General features: G+C 40.3%; 1 protein-coding gene across 4 annotated transcripts in view; it reads right to left on the bottom strand.

Moving 5' to 3' along the window:
• Positions 1–2,884: 2,884 nt before the first annotated feature.
• Positions 2,885–17,986, bottom strand: part of LOC119651388 (aminopeptidase N-like) — a 100,944-nt gene continuing 85,842 nt past the window's right edge. For all 4 annotated transcript variants that reach the window (XM_038054970.1, XM_038054969.1, XM_038054966.1 and 1 more), the window contains exons 3-7: positions 13,998–14,457; positions 5,510–5,665; positions 3,972–5,382; positions 3,287–3,807; positions 2,885–3,228 (exon numbers count right to left, since the gene is read on the bottom strand). In XM_038054970.1, coding sequence (XP_037910898.1) covers positions 3,000–3,228; positions 3,287–3,807; positions 3,972–5,382; positions 5,510–5,665; positions 13,998–14,455 — 2,775 coding nt within the window. In that variant the 5' untranslated portion in view covers positions 14,456–14,457 and the 3' untranslated portion in view covers positions 2,885–2,999. The remainder of the gene's footprint in view (positions 3,229–3,286; positions 3,808–3,971; positions 5,383–5,509; positions 5,666–13,997; positions 14,458–17,986) is intronic.

The following is a 17,986-nucleotide window of genomic DNA, read 5'->3' as shown; positions in this document are numbered from 1 at the left end:
AGTTGAAGTATCACAAAAACATATCATATGGGGTCAATTACTTATTTATAAAATTTGCTATTCTGATTTATATTAGCAAAACGATAAAGTTATATTGGCGTTAGAAAAGCCAAATTCTTTCCTAAATCTTGAAAATAGACCTTTCTGTAAAAAACAGACATAGCGTCAGCAGCTTTTTCATGAGAAACTGAAAATGCAGAATTAAAAATAGAAGAACCTGTATTTAGGTGCCGGTCATACCCATGAATTTCGCAGTAACCGCTAGATTCTTTAGTTATCATTTAATCATAGTTACTGCTAGATTCTTTAGTCGCTACTTATCTTACGAGTAACCAGTCACCATGTATACGAAAATCATTTAGTTTAGTCAATAAATCTGTGTTTTGTATAGTTATGGTATTTTAATTTGGAAAGAGAGAAGTAAGTGTATTTTTTTTTAAATGTTGTTATCACCAACAACATAACGGGCCACGGGTTCTCTTGTCGAAACCCCTCGGTTTTAGTTGGAGGCGAAGTGCTGTGGGGGAGCCATGTTCGAGGTGACATGTACATTTCAAGCATGCTGAACGGATTATTTCAAATAATTAGTCAGATTGAAACAATCAATGAGGGTGGAATATTTTTCCGTTAAAAAAAAAAGAATAAAGTTTGACTTGTCATTGAAAACAGATATAATAATTTTCCAACTTTTCGTTTTTCGTTATCCGTTACTCAATTCGATAGAATTTTAAGTTTTTAGAAAGAATAAAAATGAGAATTTACAAAGTTGTAGAGGTTAATAAAAAGTGGTGGTTAAATAACAGTTCTAAACATCTAGATAACCAATAATATAATGGCCACAAACATACCGCAAAACGGTAAAAAAGGCTCTACCATAATACTCCACAGCCACTGAAACACCACTTAAGAGCCCCGACATGCATCTCATAGCGCATCTATGGCAACATTTTGGCCACCAAATTAGAAAGCACACGTTTTCCACAAAAGCCAACCTAATACTAATATTGAAGAAAGAGTGATGTTCCTAAAATAGAAAGCCAAGCAGCAAAAATCTGGCGTTGTCAATGTGTACTAGGCCAAGGGCAGTTACAAAGTTAAAAGGATAACCCACTAAATACTAGGTACATTTTTTACATATTTACTTTTATGGCATTAAGGTGGTCATCCCGTGTGAAGGCCGTTTTTTTGGCTTTTTCTAGAAATTTTTTTTTGAAGAACTGGATAAAGATACAAATACGAATTTTTCACCATAGATTTACTAATATCTTGAACGCGCATAGTAATTTTTCCAGCCTAGTTCATTATTGAAATACAGAGCAATTTATACACCCATCTACAAAAAAGCCGTTTTTCTGCTTCCACACTAGAGGGCGTTGTGATCATCTTAGAGAAAAAAAGTAAACGGCATTTTAACGTACAGACTTAATTACACTCCGCAAACTAGGATAATTAAAAAATATTAAAAGCTAAATTTTTGGTGCCTTGCTGAACTTTTTTTATGAATTTTGGCGTTTTTTTCACGGCTTCTTCAATGAATAAAAAAAAAACTACTGAATGAATCGCAATTATCCTAATTTGTAGACGGTAGAAATATGTTCTAAATAAGTCGTGAAAATTGCAAAGAATTTCGTTGGATAGATTTTGGGCTATGGTGGCAGCGGATTTCCAACATGCAGTTTCGAGAAAAACGCATTTAAAAAGTAGAATGTGATTTTCAGCCATAAAGCCCTAACTCATCATTAATAATGCTATACCTAGTCCATAAACCTTAGGTTTTTTCAAGAAACACATGTACAACCTGGGCTTCAATTCTTGTCCTTTTAGCGAAGTCATTCGAACCGATAAATACGAGCTTTATTACGACGATTGGCATAAATCTGGCATGTGACTTATCACGTGTTTAACACTATAATTTCCGAACGACACTGAATATCCAAAAATCACTTTGCCCATATATTCTACACTATATCTACATACAATTGATACAAAAAAAATCGATGTCACAGATCCGACACACGGGATGACCCCCTTAAGTCTATACCTTGCCTAATTTTTCTCCAATATTTTCTTTTTTCGACATTACCACTAAATTGTTAATCCCTTATTCAATAAATTAAATTTTTGTTTTGTAGCAAACAATTGATTACTAACATTTTCTTACTTTTGAGAGGAACTGTTTATAGACAATATTTAATATGCAATTGTAGAAGTAGCAATGAAGACGGACACTTGTATTCGAAACACTTTTCAAAATAAAGCAAATCTACAGTATAAAAGACAGTTATCTATAATCTTCGTTATCCAACTGTAGAAATCCATGGTTTTTTTAAAAAAACAACAATCTTGTACTTCTAGTTGTTCACATAAGAAAACCCACAAAACCTTTCACACCTGAAACGTGCAGATTTCGCTTCCACACTTGTTTTAATTTTTTGAATATATCTATTATATGTATGACGGTACGCTGATTTGGGTGGTTGAACGTGAGCCCCTCGATCTCGCTACTCTTTTTTCGAATCCCGGTTCGTCGCCGATGTTAGTGTTCATCTTTGTGCTGTTCAGCTGGTGTAGGCTTACCACCTGTGCAGTATGTTAATGCTAGTGCTAATGACACTTAATCTTACTTACTTGAAAATGACGTAGAGAGAAAGTAATAAAGAAAGAATGAAGAGACTGTGCTGTTGCCCTCTACTCCACAAAGAAGTGAACAGGGGACATACAGGTATATGAATCTAAATTTCTCGCCACATATATCTAACTTTTGCCTTCGCAACAGGTACAAAGTAGGAGACAATAATGTTGAAAAATGTGGGAGGAGGAACAATTTCTGAGAACAACTATTTCACACTCGAATCAACAACATGCGGAACTATAAAATAAATTATTTTATGTTTAATGTTTCATTTTATTAATAGGTTTGCTACCTTTTACATCTATATGTATAAATGAAAATTTATCTCGAATATCAATTTGTTTTGCTTGCATATGCACATATTCTGTTAAAGAAATTTTGCTAATTTTTGTGGAAGAATATTCTTATTGCGAGCCTTCCATTGACTGTTAATTTCAATTGTTTCAAGCGAACGTTTAATACCTTCCGATGCTTTCTCGAACAGTGGCTTATTCTGTTCAATAAATTTTTTCATGTCATCGAAGTCATGCTCTGTATTCATTTGATCAGCCAAGGGGCTGATAATGCGAGAAAGTTTCGAAGTATCTGGTGCCAAGCTGAAATTTGAAATTTTCATTTATATAAAAAAATTAGTAAATATTAAATTGTACTCACTAATCATGGATTGATTGAATGTGTTCATACAGAAAATCACGAGCCAATAGGAATCCACTTTCAGCTCTTGCAACAGATCCGAATGCAATGAATGAATCTTGTTTACGAATCCCATTAGTTTCACTAAAAGACCATTCTAAATATCGTAGGAGGATCCAGATTTCACGAGAGCACCCTAGGGCGGCCAAAATTATTTGCTTTTCACTCGCTACATTAGAGTTTATGTAACGTTGCCATAAAAATTGCCACTCAGAATCAGATCCGTATTTAATGGCTGTACAATAAACGACAGATCTAAGATCCAATGGAACTGGGTTGTTTTTGTCCGGATTGTCTATTTTTTCCCATTCTTTAAAATATTCCTGTGATTTTGGTACACAATCTTCAACATCAAACTGGCAGGCCCAGCTGGCAATTAATAATTTGTGTTTGACAGCGCTCAACCGTTCAGAAGTTTTATCATTTGGACCCAGTCCTCCCAACGCCGAATAAATGGGTGAAAGGATTTTCTTCATATATAACTGAAATGGATATTAATATAGTATACGTACATGCTTAAAATGGAAATAAATAATAAATGATACTTTTCTTTAATGTACAGCGTAGTTCGTAATGAGATTAAACTAGCTAAACTATATTAAAATAAAATAGAATTATAAAATAAATAGAATTAAGATCCACTCACTCTAAAATTCTCATAATCAGGAGTTGTACGTAACATTCTATTGACAGATGCTAAATTTGTCAAAGCGGCCTTCCAGGGAAGGTATTCACGTTCCATTGCCAAATATTCAATAAGCCTCATAGCAATATTGTAATCCTGATCTCCAGTCCATGCCAGGCCTAAAGCGTCATCAATGAGTTGAGCACGGTTCATAGTACTTATTTTCGTAAATTCACGACTCATGAGTGTATCAATTAATAAATCCCAGTTTCGCTCATCATATTTGATTTTATACAATCCAGATAGCTGAATATTGAAAATAACCCACTCGTCTTCCGATGCCAGGGTTTTTATTGTTATTGGGGTAACTTTATTATTTTTGCAAGTTAACCATTCTTTGGCATGTGTATCATTGAAGTTACATTCACTTTGTCTTGTAAAGCTGAGGGGTACCCACCAACAATCCCCATTAGCATTTCTAGAGGCATATGAATCTTGTAAATAGCGAGTTTGAGTTATCGTGGCGTTGCCTGTAGTATATTCACGAGTAATAGTAATAACAGGATAACCAGTTTGGAGTGTCCAAGAATCCATAATTTCTTTGACAGTAAAAGTCTCCGGAATAGTTCGAAGATTATGTGCAACCTCCGTAATACCATCCCAAAGATCGTCTTGCATTGCATTTTTGTAAGTATGTTTCATGAGGTAGTTTGTAATGCCTTTGCGGAAAGTTTCTTCGCCAAGGAATAAGTGCATCATTCGTAAAATGCACGAGCCTTTATCGTAAGAGATGGCATCAAAAATTTGCGAAATCTCGGATGCTTCGCCGATTTCAACAGACACTGGATGACTACTTTTCAGAGCATCAACTTTAAATACACGTAAGATGTTATCTAAAGTTTCCTCTGTATACGAGTCCCATTCAGGATGTAAGTATTCTACTCCCAAGCTGGCCACGTATGTTGCGAATCCTTCATTTAACCACAAATCTGTCCACCATTTCATTGTAACTAAATTTCCAAACCATTGATGAGCTAGCTCGTGGGAAATAACTGATGCCACTCGTTGTTTACTGTGGGCAGTAGACACATTCTTCTCATAAAGAAGTGCAGTTTCTCGGTAAGTTACTAATCCCCAGTTTTCCATAGCGCCTGCCGAAAAATCTGGAATTGCAATTTGATCCATTTTGGGCAAAGGAAAGGGCAGACTAAAGTAGTCTTCGTAAAATTTGAGAACTTTCGGACCAATTTCTTTAGCGTATTCTACTTGTGTAAGAGCATCTCTTCGTGCCCACGTTCTGAACACAACTCCAGTTTTACTAGTCAATTTCGATTCTTTGTATCCAAAATTATTCACAGTATAGGCTACTAGGTAAGTTGACATTGGAACGCTCTCTTCGAACTCATCCCAAACCCAATCATCGAGGCCATCTCTAAAAAATATAAAGGTTGATCTAATGACTGCAGTCAAAATGAGAAATTTAAATCGTTGTGACTTTCAACAAATTGCCTGAATGATTTTTGTAGCTGGGAGAATGCGTAAATATGTATTGCACTTACACGGGAGTTGACGATTTAAGTGGCATATTACTGATTGCCCGATATTTCTTTTCATGTCCAATAATTATCTGAAATGTCGCTTTCAGTTCTGGTTCGTCGAAACAAGGGAACGCCATACGGGCGTGGGTGGGTTCGAATTGAGTAACGGCAAGCCATCTGAAAAAAAAACATAGAAAATTATCTCGATATAGTCCGGGAAATTTCATTTTTATTTAAAGTTGAATTCATTGTCTTGTAATAAATGTAGCCAAGTTCTAATTTGGAGTTATTATTTAGGAGCGAATGCAAGTTATGGATCTTCTCCTCTCAATCGTTAAAATTTTGTTTTAAACATTTCCAACATTCGTGTTTCGGATTTCACTACCCAATTAATATTCTTCTTCTTTTTCTTCAGCCTTTGTCCCGTTCACAAGCGGGGTCGGCTCGTTGTGATTGGTTTGGCTATTTGGCTCTATCGAATGCCTGATCTGAGTGCAATCTCGAGGCTTTCAAATTCGTAACTAGCGTATTAAGCCACCGTTGTTTAGGTATCCCTTTTGGTCGTTTACCATCGACTTCGATGTTCAGATCAACCTTGGCAAGTGAATTCTCGTTTGCACGAATTGTGTGACCATACCATCGAAGACGCCTCTTTCGCAACTTTTCCACGATCGGTGCAACCCCATAACGATCGCGGATATCTCATTTCGGATGTGATCTAAACGTGTGAGGCCACTAGTCCAACGTAACATCTTCGTCTCCATTACCGCAAGACGCCGTTCATTATCTTTTATAGTTGGCCAACATTCAGAACCATAGAGAGCGACAGAACGGACGACATTGCGGTAAATTTTAGATTTGAAACGTTCGTTGATACGTCGATCACAAAGGACACCAGTTATGGAACGCCACTTCATCCAGGTTGCGTTAATGCGTGAAGCATTTTCATAACGCAGTTCTCCATTGGCTGATAGCGTTGACCCGAGGTATTTAAATCGTTCAGTTCTGTGCAGATCACTGCCGCTGAGAGTGATTGCGCCTGTTTCATGTCGATCGGTCGTCAAAAATTCAGTTTTGTTTAAATTCAATCTGAGACCGTGTTGCATGAGGCGATCATTCCATTTTTGAACAAGTTGCTCGAGATCATTTTTGCTATCAGATGCTAGGAAAACATAATCTGCATAAAGCAGTGTGTAGGGCGCTGGACGTTGGATATCCCGTGTGACGGTGTCCATAACAAGAACAAAGACGAGGTCACTAACCAATTACAATTAAAATATCAAAATATATTTGCTTCCAAAGTTTGCTCTTAGAGAAAAAAATTATACAGGCTGTGTATTTTAAGTAATAAAATAAGTCTGCAAAACAAAGTTTATTCGAGATGTGGATACAAAATTTTAGAAGTCTTCAAAGTAGTCTCTCTGAGAATCAACACACTCTGCAGGTATCTTTTCCATGCTCCATATGCTCCCTGGAAGTCAGCAACCGAAGCATCCTTCAGCCGCTATAGCATCGTCTCAGTATCATTTAGTAGAGGTAGGTGTGTATATGCTAATGGAGTTCCGGGTAGTATGTTTAACACCAGTGGATGGGCTATATTTAGTAGTTTAATATGTACATGTGTATATTTCGCAGTTTGAGAATATATGAAGTACTATTTTGAATTTTCAGCAATGTACGAATAAACAAGTCGGGAAACCGGAAGCTGTACGCTTCAGGTACGAAAGGTTTTTGTGTATTTCTTAGTACGTAGCACGTAATATATCCATATATTATGTGAGAGGATCCACTTTCGGGTGATATTGACATTCATAGTCTTCAATTTTCAAAGAAGCAACAAATTTGAGGTATTATAAGGTATTATAGGTATTATAAGGTATTATTTATTTATATTATAAGGTATTATAAGGTATTATAACTTTGTTAATAATAGTGCGATTTCCACCAAACTTGGTAAGATCATGCTCTATATTATAGCCTATATCACTGCAAAATTCCATGGTACTTGGATGGACTTAAGGGGGGTTTCTAACCAATTACAAAAAATTGTAGTAATATTCTATTATTAACTTTATTTAAACAGATATCGCCATGGAAGGTATTTCGGAGCCCAGGCACCATATAGTGGCAGCCTCCTGATTTTTTTCAGATTTTTCGGTTTGGTAGTTTCTGAGAATGGCCCCCTTAAAAAAGTGATCACTTTCAACCCCCCGCACTCCCCACCCGTCCAACGAATGTCAAAACTAAGACCGGCTTTGGAAAGTACTAACCGAGACCTTTAATTTGATACCCCACATGACTATATTTGATGAAAAGAAATTTTACACCCCCCTTTTGCATGTACGGGGATCCCCCCTCAAATTCGACGTAAAAGGAGGTAATTCACTGTATGCGCGAGCGTTCACAGTTCCCACCTTTCTACCAAATTTGGTGTCAATCGCTATAACCGTCTCCGAGAAAAATGCGTGTGATGGACAGACAGACAGACAGACAGACAGACAGACGGACAGACAGACAGACAGACAGACAGACAGACAGACAGACAGACAGACAGACAGACAGACAGACAGACAGACAGTAAACCGATTTTAATAAGGTTTTGTGTTTACACAAAACCTTAAAAACGTAAAGTTTCTCACATAAGATGAACATCAAACCGTTATACCCGAAGCACTGAGTTTCCGCTATTCCGACTTGTTTAAATATGTAAATATTATTGACTTGTTTAAATTTAAAAGATCTAAAAGTACTGTTAAAAATAAAAAAATAAAATAGGCCGCAGCAGCCGGCGTAAAATCTTTTAAAAAACAAAGTTGGGCATGTTGTGGCCTCTGGCGCTTCGTCGGTTCTCCTGGTTCCTTATCCTGCTATTGACTTTAGGGCTCGAGTGGGTCCGCTTCGGTCGTGGTTCTGTCAAATTTTTGGCTTTAGTCCGCTTGTTGTGTCTTGTTGTATAACGTAGAAAATTGCAAATTCCTTCAACAGCAGGTGAAGTTTTTAGGCCACCGATTTTTCTTTAAGGAATTTACCCGGCTCCAGACAAAGTTCAGGTCATCACAGACTTCTCACAACCTAAAACAGTCAAAGATCTGAGAAGGCTTTTGGGCATTTTAAACTTCTATCGTCGTTTCTTGCCCAAAGCCGCACAACATCAAGTGATCCTCAACATTTACTTGTCTGGACCCAAGATCAAAGGCGGTGGTCAAAGGGTAGTATAGGCGGTTAAAGGGTACTATAGGTTCCAGGGCGGAACGTGGATTGGTACCCACGATCGAGCATAAAACATTTCTCAGGTTGAAGAGAAGGATGAAGGCGAGTTACCCGCGCCTAAAACGGGACATATTGTACCAACTGGTCCTCCAGGTTGGGGGTTGGGTAATGCTGACAACCCTACACGGAAAACAACTTGTTACGAAGCCACAACAGGAGCCTCGGACTGGACGGATTACTCAACGACGAACCTGGCAACGACAATGGATTAACGATTTGCGCATTTTTTCATGGAATGTGCGCTCCCCGTACAGAGATGAAGCTGCTGAGCAGCTAGTTGATACCCTGTCCCAATATAGGGCTGATGTAGCAGCGTTACAGGAGATGCGTTGGACAGGGACCGGTTTCCTGGAGAAGAGCCGCTACACCATATATTATAGTGGTCATCCAGTAAACCATGTGTTTGGAGTAGGTTTCTTAGTCAGCCAAAAAATGAAACCTGCTTTTACAGGCTTTGAAAACATAAGTGAACGGGTATGCACTCTGCGCTTGCGAGGCAAGTTTAGAAATATAAGCCTCATTAATGTTCACGCCTCTACAGAGGAGACTGCAGAGTCGGAGAAGGACACCTGCTACGAGGCAGTAGAACGAACCTTCGATGCCTGTCCCAGATATGATGTCAAAATCATACTTGGGGATTTTAACAGCCAAGTATGGAAGGAGCCCCTATTCAGGCGATACGCTGACTCCCATAGCTTACACCAAAATATAAATAATAACGGACTTCGAATTATTCAATTAACAGTGTCACACGAAATGGTTGTTGGAAGTACCTGGTTTGCGCGGAAAGCGGTCCACAAACATACATAGGCCTCTCCAGACGGGACCACTTTCAATCAAATTGACCACGTGTTGATCGAACGCCGCCACTCCTCAGCTTTGATAAACATATAGGGTGGCCAATATAGACTCGGATCACTATTTCGTTGGCATGGTGTTCCGAGCTCGAATAACAACACCACCCCCCTATCTTGTAGTGCCTCTCTTCCGGAAGAAAGCTCAGTTAGAATGGATAGCCCTGAGCAGATGGATTCGGACATAAACCGAGTGGAAGTGCAGCCGATTGTCCTAGCTAGAGCCGAAGAAGAAAGGCTCATAATCAAATGTGCTGAAGTGAAGTGTATGCGGTCGGCAACGTTCCTCCAGAGGAACGTCAGCAAAGGCGTCAAAAACGGGCTGATGGAACTGGAGGAACTATTGGACTGCATCTCCTTCAAGAGGCGACCGTGGAGAGCAGCGGAAGACAATTGGATAGCAGAAACAACCGCACTCCCCGCTGAGAACGCTGCTTGCGTCAGACGGACTGCATATAGTTCACTGCAAAGCGAACTGGGGAAAAAGCGGAAGGAGGACGACGTGCCGGAAGGACACTTTATCGAAGTAGTTTCCAGGGCCCAAAAAAGAAGGCGAAGAAGAAAATGAAAACAATTGACAACTGAAAAGACAAGGAGGCTGCCAACCAAAAGCCAGGAGCAGAAAAGACGAGGAAACGAAGAATGACTAGACCATCGGCTCCGCTCATTAAGCCGACGGAAGACAAGACATTTGCGGAAGTCCTCAGTGAAATCCGCTACAGGATGAACCCCGAAGGTAACGGAGGAGAGGTGCCTTCTATAGGGAAAACGAGGAGTGGCGGAGTTCTCATCGAACTGGGCCCAAAGACGACTAACAAGAGTATGTTCTGCGAAGCGGTTAAGGGGTTATTAGGGGAGAAGGCTCTTGTTTCCAGCCTAGAGCCCATATGCTCTCTAGAAATCCGGGAGCTTGACTGCCTCACAGGAAAGGTCGAAGTAGATGAGGCGATAAAGCGTGAATGTCCAGAGGTAACATATGCCCGGGTAGGTATCACCTCTGTGCTCGAGGCCAAAAGTTCACCGTGGTGGAAGTCCCCGAGCAATATGCGAGGAAACTGCTTAGCAGAGGGAGAATCAAAATCGGATGGGTAGTATGCAGGGTGCGAATGCGGATAGTCCCACCAAATGCTACAGGTGTCTGGACTATGGACACACGTCAGCAGCTTGCAAGGGACTGGACAGGAGGGCAGGACGCCGGAGATGTGGCCAAGTAGGTCATCAAGCGAAGACCTGCAATGAAAGCGAGAGTTGCGGTCTCTGCAGGGATCGTGGCGCGTCTGGTGAGATCGTCGCACACACTGCGGGCTCGGGACGGTGTCCAATCTTCAGGGTGGAATTAGAACGGGCTTGGGTGCGAACGGTATGATCCGCATTTTACAAATTAACATGCACGGGACTGCAACCGCGCACCAGTTGCTAGCACAGTTCGCTGCGGAAGTAAATGCTGATCTAGTGCTAACTAGCGAGTCATACCGAAACAAGGATGCGTCCTCATGGCATCTCGACTTATCGGGCACCGCTGCCATTTGAGTTCGGGACGACATTCGACTTCGTTTTCTTCCCGAAAGCCGGGGGAACGGGGTTTGTCTGGATGCGGTGTTTACGAATAATGTTTTTTAGCGTTTACTTGACGTCGAACAAGACGATGCCGGACTTTCGGCGCCGGTTTGATGCTCTGGAGGTCCGTCATTTCGAGCACGGAGGGACGAATCCTGGTAGGCGGTGATTTTAATGCCAGGGCTCTTGAATGGGGCATGCCTTAGTGAGACTCCAGAGGGAAACGGATTCTGGAAATGGCGGCGAAAACCGGGCTCGTAGTTTTAAACACCGGATACATGCCAACGTTTCGGCGTCCAGGCTGTAAAGGAAGCATTTCTGACATCACTTTTGTCTTGGAACCTCTGGCATCATCGGTGGACGGGTGGTCAGTCCTAGAAGACTTCTTGGCAAGTGATCACCAGTACATCGCCTTCGAAGTGGTTGACGCTGCTTGCCGGCGTGCGCCAACGCGACGCTCCACCTGCCTGTGGGATGTCGCGAGGTTGAACATCAAGAAGTTCGTCGAAGCTCTTGGAGCAGGCAGGGCCGCGCTGGAGGGCGCTCCGGGGGTGGTAGTGTTGCAGCTGATACCATCGTAAATTCAGTGATGAACTTGATAACGACGGCGTATGAGGCTTCCATGCCTCGGACGGGCCCCAGGCGCGACAAACCTTCTATGTAGGCGGCATGTACCATAAAGGCACAGTATAGATTAGCAAAAAGGAGACTCCGCAGCGCTATAAATAAAAGCAAAGCCCGCGGTTGGCAGAACCTTGTTAAAGAGGTGAATGAGGACCCGTGGGGACTTGGCTATAAGCTTATCACCCGGAAAAGCGGGGCTCTGCGGAGACCCTCCATACGGAGATGGGACACTCTGTGCGTAAACGCATTCACCTACCCAACTCCCAAAAAAAAAGGATTAGCACAAGCTTCTGTTTCCTCCACTTTTCTGGGAAAATGCCATCTTTGAGGCAGGTCATAAATGTTTCAGCGAACCACCTTGCAACTGTTATGACGGCCACTGTCAGTGCTTTATTCGGAATGCCGTCTAAACGAGGGCCTTTATTTTCGGCAATCTTCTCCGCGGCTTCCAGGACTTCTTCAGTGGTTACCTCGGGAATTTTATCGGGATCTTTCTAGACAGTGGGTAAGTTCAATTCACTTGAAACTTGTGGGAAGAGGGTATTAATGATATTTCGCAGCAATTCCGGGTTGGCGATCGGTGGCGAGCGTTCACCCTTTATTGATGCCGTGACTGCGTTATATGCACCTCTCCATGGGCCGAAGTCTGCTTCCTTGTATAACCTAATGAAATGGTTAGTTTTACTTCTAGGGATGGCTGCTTGCAGCTCTTTCCTCGCCTTTTTATATGTGCAATTCTTCATACTCAGGCCGGTTTCTGCTGCGTTGACTATGTCTCCTGGCTTTCAGGCAAACTTTGCGAAGTTCATCGATTTCGGCATTCCACCACCAGTTGGCCATTCGTTTCTTGTCCGTCTGTCTGTCTGTTACACCCGATTTATTCCTGTTTCAACATGACAACAGAAGAACGGAGCCTGATAATTTGTAAACATCATATACGAGTATGTAGCAATATGTTAATGCGCGCAAACGCAAGTTAAACCTATTCAATGTCTAAAAATTCCATATTTATTTAGGAACATTTGAGGATGTTTCGCGTTATGATTGCAAGTTAATAAACAGTCATTTCATCCGTCCCCATGCCCGACATCTTGCATTAGTTATCCTCTGTGTACTTGAGACGATGTACAGCTGACATATAGGAATTGAATAATATTATTGCAGAGATATCCAGATTTTTTGCCTTCTAAACAAAAGAAATTCTCAGACGTGAAAATATCTTCTGACTTTATATGTATCTACATATACTTTTTTGTCAACGCTTTCTAATTCTCTTATTGAATATTAAGTCCAACTCCGCCTTACATACGTACATAATGAGATTATTAAGGTGCTAATATTCGCTATCCACATTCCAATACAAAAACAAGTCGGGAAACCGCGGCGTTTCAGGTATGAAAGGTTTTGTTTGCTTCTTCTGTTAGTATATTTGAGTGCAGAACTATTTCATTTGTACGCAGTCCATTATGCATATGTATTTAGCATGTCAGACTACCCACTTTAGTGTGATATTGATATTTAGTTGCAGTAGATTTACATGGTAAGGTCAAATTTGAGCTACTGTAACTTTGTTGGCAATAGTATGATTTTGATCAAACTTGAAGATAATATGCTTCATATTATATTCTATACTACTACAAATTTTTATAACTCTAGGATAAACGTAAGGGGGATTTTACTCAATTTTCCAGAAAAATATATTAATATACTATTATTAACTTCATTTGAGCAGATATCGATACGGAGAATATTTTGGGGCCTGGACACCATATAGAGGCTGCTGCATGTTTTTTTCAGATTTTTCAGTTGGGTAGTTTCTGAGAATGGCTCCGTTAAAGAAATTATCACTTTCCACCCCTCTCACTCCCCACTTTTCTAACAAATGTCAAAACTAAGGCCGGCATCGAAAAGTACTAATCAAGGCCTTTCATTTGATACCCAACGTGACTATATAGGGTCAATAAAAATGTATTCCCCCTTTTTGCATATGTGGGGACCGCCCTTAATCTCAATGTAGAAGGATATCAATCACAGCATCGCTGGGGGTTCACAGTTTCCACCTTCTCACCAAATTTCGTGTCAATCGGTATAGCCGTTTCTGAAAAAATTGTGTGTGACAGGCGGAGAGACAGATATTAAACCGATTTTAATAAGGTTTTGTTTTGCAAATATACATGCATATCTATATATTATCCTTTACTTACTCTTTACGTCCTGTTTTCTTATTGAGGTAGCTGCTTCTATAGTATCCATATAAATTTTTATTTAATTCTCCGGAAAATGGGATCTCCAGTATGTATTCCTGATTTACTTGCAAACTATTAGACAAATGCATAATGTAGTAGTCATGCCTTTCGTTGACTTCTGTCTTGTCAACTTTGAATGGGCCGTCGGATTTTACGTTGTCGATGGTATTGATGATTATGTTTTTGTCGTCAATTTCCAAGTCTTTTGAGTGTAATGTTACATTGCGGCTTTTTTCAATAGCTTTCAGCGTTATGAAGACTTTCCCGCTGAATTCGAAGCCTCGGTCATCATCAATATGCGTTAAAACTTGCAGTTTGTAATGTTTTGGCTGGATGTTCACTGGTAGACGATATTTTGGGGTTCCTTTACTTGAAACCAAAGTAAATAATGCGATGGCGATAGTTAACCTCAACATGACTGCAACAAATGATCAAAAAAAAGATATATTTGAATAAATACGGTAACTCATGATGGTGTATTATTTAATGATGCATATATAAGTATGTATGTATAGTATAGATAAAGGAATTAATATTGACGCTCATTTATATAAAAGAAATGACATTCAATTTTGAAAAAAGAAAAAGTTGACTGATGGTTTCGTTCATGGCAGAGGCAACTCATCAGACGCTGCCTCACGTCTGCCCTGGGAGCAGCGTGACAAAAAGTAGCGACAAATGATAATCGTTCCATTTATATATAATACAGTATAATCGCAAATACGTTATGGATACGATTTATATTCAAGTGAATTTTTTGTTGAGGATGCTCGGAGTTCTGAGTCCGCACCCACTTGATGACGGACTGGACCACTTGGGAAGCAACTAACTTCCTCTTTTGTAATCCACGGACTCCCCTTTTTTTGGGTTTAACTGCCAAGTTTTCCAAAAAAAAGTAAAGTGCTTTCCAAGTGCTACCCCCCATGCACGCAAAGGTGAGTGTAATTTTTTTTCAGCAAATATATATATGTATCAATTGAAAGTTCTTTTCAACGCTGGCGTCAGGTAATGTAATTATTATAATAATGTATGCACATGCCAGTTCCGGTTGGTGGCCGGTGACCATTTAAAAAATAGAGCTTGAATGAATTTTGAACTGTTATGCACTCCGTCTTCATATTGGAAAACACAAAACATCTTATACTCGAACTGTTTCCAACATTTTCTCCAAATTTCAATGTCATACTTCAACAGTTGTGAAAGAAACGCCATATTGAGCATATCTGCTTGTATTTTCCATTGTTAAGGTTTTGTGTAAAAGAAAACCTTATTAAAATCGATTTACTGTCTGTTTGTCTGTCTGTCTATCACACGCACTTTTCCCCAAAGTGACTAAACCGATCCGGACGAAATTGGGTGGATAGATGGGAACTATGAAATTCCACGCATACAACGAGTGACATAAATTTAGATGCAAAGGGATATAGTTGTGTAGGTTATTCAATGAAAGGTCTCAATTAGTACTTTCCGAAACTGACACTAGTTTTGGCGTGAATTGCAAACTGCGTAAGGAGTCAAAATGTACGCACTTAAAGTGAGACAGGACTTATTTTCGGAAACTACCAAACCCAAAAATCCGAAAAATATCAGCCCTTAGATGAAATCTAGGCTTCAAAATATGTCCCATTCCGATATCTGTTTAAATAAACTTACAAATAGTATATTACTAACTTTTAGAAATTTTCTGAAAACCCCGCTTAGATTCACCCTAGGACTATCAAACTTCGCACCAGCATAGAGGACCATATTTCGCATACACAAATCAAATTTTATGAATCTGGCCATTAACGCCAAAGTTATAGGAGTTCAAACAATTTCGCCCAAATTTATTGCTTCTAAAGACATACAAATAAGATGTGGACGTCGTAATTAACGAGAAGAATTGAGAATCGCGTGAAATATTAGATTCGCATTAATGAAGAATATACTTCTACCTAGCTCTTTTTAAGGTTTTGTGCAAAACACTTATGTGAAATTTAAGCTTCGAAATTCCGATATCTGCTCAAATAAACTTAATAATAGTATATTACCAACTTTTAGAAATTGAAAAGCACCCTTTAAGTTCATTCTAGGAAATTTTGCATCAACATGGCATGCACATGCCACATCTTATGGAAATCCGACTATTAGTGTCAAAGTTATAGCGGTTCAAACTTATCAATTTCCTGCGAATTTACCGCATTCTAAGCCATACAAATAAGATGCTGACGTCATAAGAGAATAATTGACATACGACATTAAAATTTCATTCATGAAGAATCTACTTCTCCCTAGCCGTTTTTAAGGTTTTGTGTGAAACAAAACTTAATTAGAATCGATTCGGTGTCTGTATGTGCGTCTGTCTGTCTGTCACACTCGATTTATTCGGAAACGGCTTGACCGATTGTCACGAAAATTGGCAAGAATGTGTGATCTGTTGGTCCCTTTACATACAGCAAGTGGCGCCATTTTGTGTTAAGTTTAAGGGGGGGGGGCGCATACATGTGAATGGATTTTTTTTTCATAAAATGTGGCCATGTGGAGTATCAAATGAAAGGTCTCAATTAGTACTTTTCGAAACAGGTTCCATATTTGATATTGGTTGCAACATAGGGGAGCGAGGGCTCAAAATATGACCCACAAAAAGTGTAACAGGGCTCGTTCTCAGAACCTACCCAACCAAAAAATCTGTAAAAAATCATAGTGGTGCATCTGTACGAAATCTAGGCCGCAAAATACATCCGATTCCGATTCCTGCACAAATAAAGTTAATAATAGTATATTTTCACATTTTAGAAATTTACCCGGCAACCCCCTTACGTTTATCCCAGGCGTACAAAATTTAGCATGGATGTAACGACAACATAGTGCCCAATTTGGTTAAGTTTGAAAAAATCCAACTATTATTAACAAAGGGGATCTGAGCTCTGGAAAGCTAAGAGCTGGGAACCAACACTGTGGCTCAGTGAATTCTTTTCATCTGGTATGCTACCACTTAGTGGCAGAAGAACTCGTGCGGCGGGTTCAATTGCTCTACCACGATCCGAAAAGTAAAGTTCGAAGTATGGCGGGTGTATCAAAACCGCTTCGTGTCTCTGTTGGTGTTCATCAAGGAAGCGCCCTCTCACCACTCCTCTTTGTTCTTGTTATGGACATCGTCACACGGCACATCCAACGTCCAGCGCCCTATACACCGCTTTATGCAGATGATGTTTTCCTAGCATCTAGTAGTAAATGGAATGATCGCCTCATGCAACACGGTCTCAGATTGACTCTAAACAAAACTGAATTTTTGACGACCCATCCCCATGAAACAGGCACAATCACGAGATACGCGTGATCGATACACACGATACACAGTTCCAGTCAATTTACAAAAAAAAATTATGTAGTAGTATTAATTTTATTTAAGCAGAGTATGGAGAGTATTTGGTGGTCAAAGGGTAGTATAGGTCCCGGGGCGAAACGTGGATTGGTACCCACGATGGAGCATAAAACCTGGGAAATGCCTGCTGAACCAACACCAACAGCTCTACTACCAAACCCTATCTCCACCTCCACGTGGTGACCGCTGGGAGCTCTTTCTTGACGAAAAGCTGCAGACGGAGAAGGATGAAGGCGAGTCTCCCGCGCCTAAAAACGGGACAAATTGTACCAACTGGTCCTCCAGGTTGGGGGTTGGGTAGGGCTGACAACCCTACACGGAAAACAACCGTTACGAAGCCACAACAGGAGCCTCGGATAGGACGGATATTAAAACGACGGACCCGGCAACGACAAAGGAACAACGATTTGCGCATTTTCTCATGGAACGTGCGCTCCCTGTACAGAGATGAAGCTGATAAGCAGCTAGCCGATACCCTGTCCCAATATAGGGCTGATGTAACAGCGTTGCAAGAGATGCGATGGACAGGGACCGGTTTCCTGGAGAAGAGCCACTACACCATATATTATAGCGGCCATCCAGT

Source organism: Hermetia illucens, chromosome 3, assembly GCF_905115235.1.
Source record: "Hermetia illucens chromosome 3, iHerIll2.2.curated.20191125, whole genome shotgun sequence".
NCBI classification, from domain to species: Eukaryota; Metazoa; Arthropoda; class Insecta; order Diptera; family Stratiomyidae; genus Hermetia; species Hermetia illucens.
This window is presented reverse-complemented; position numbering and strand designations above follow the sequence as displayed.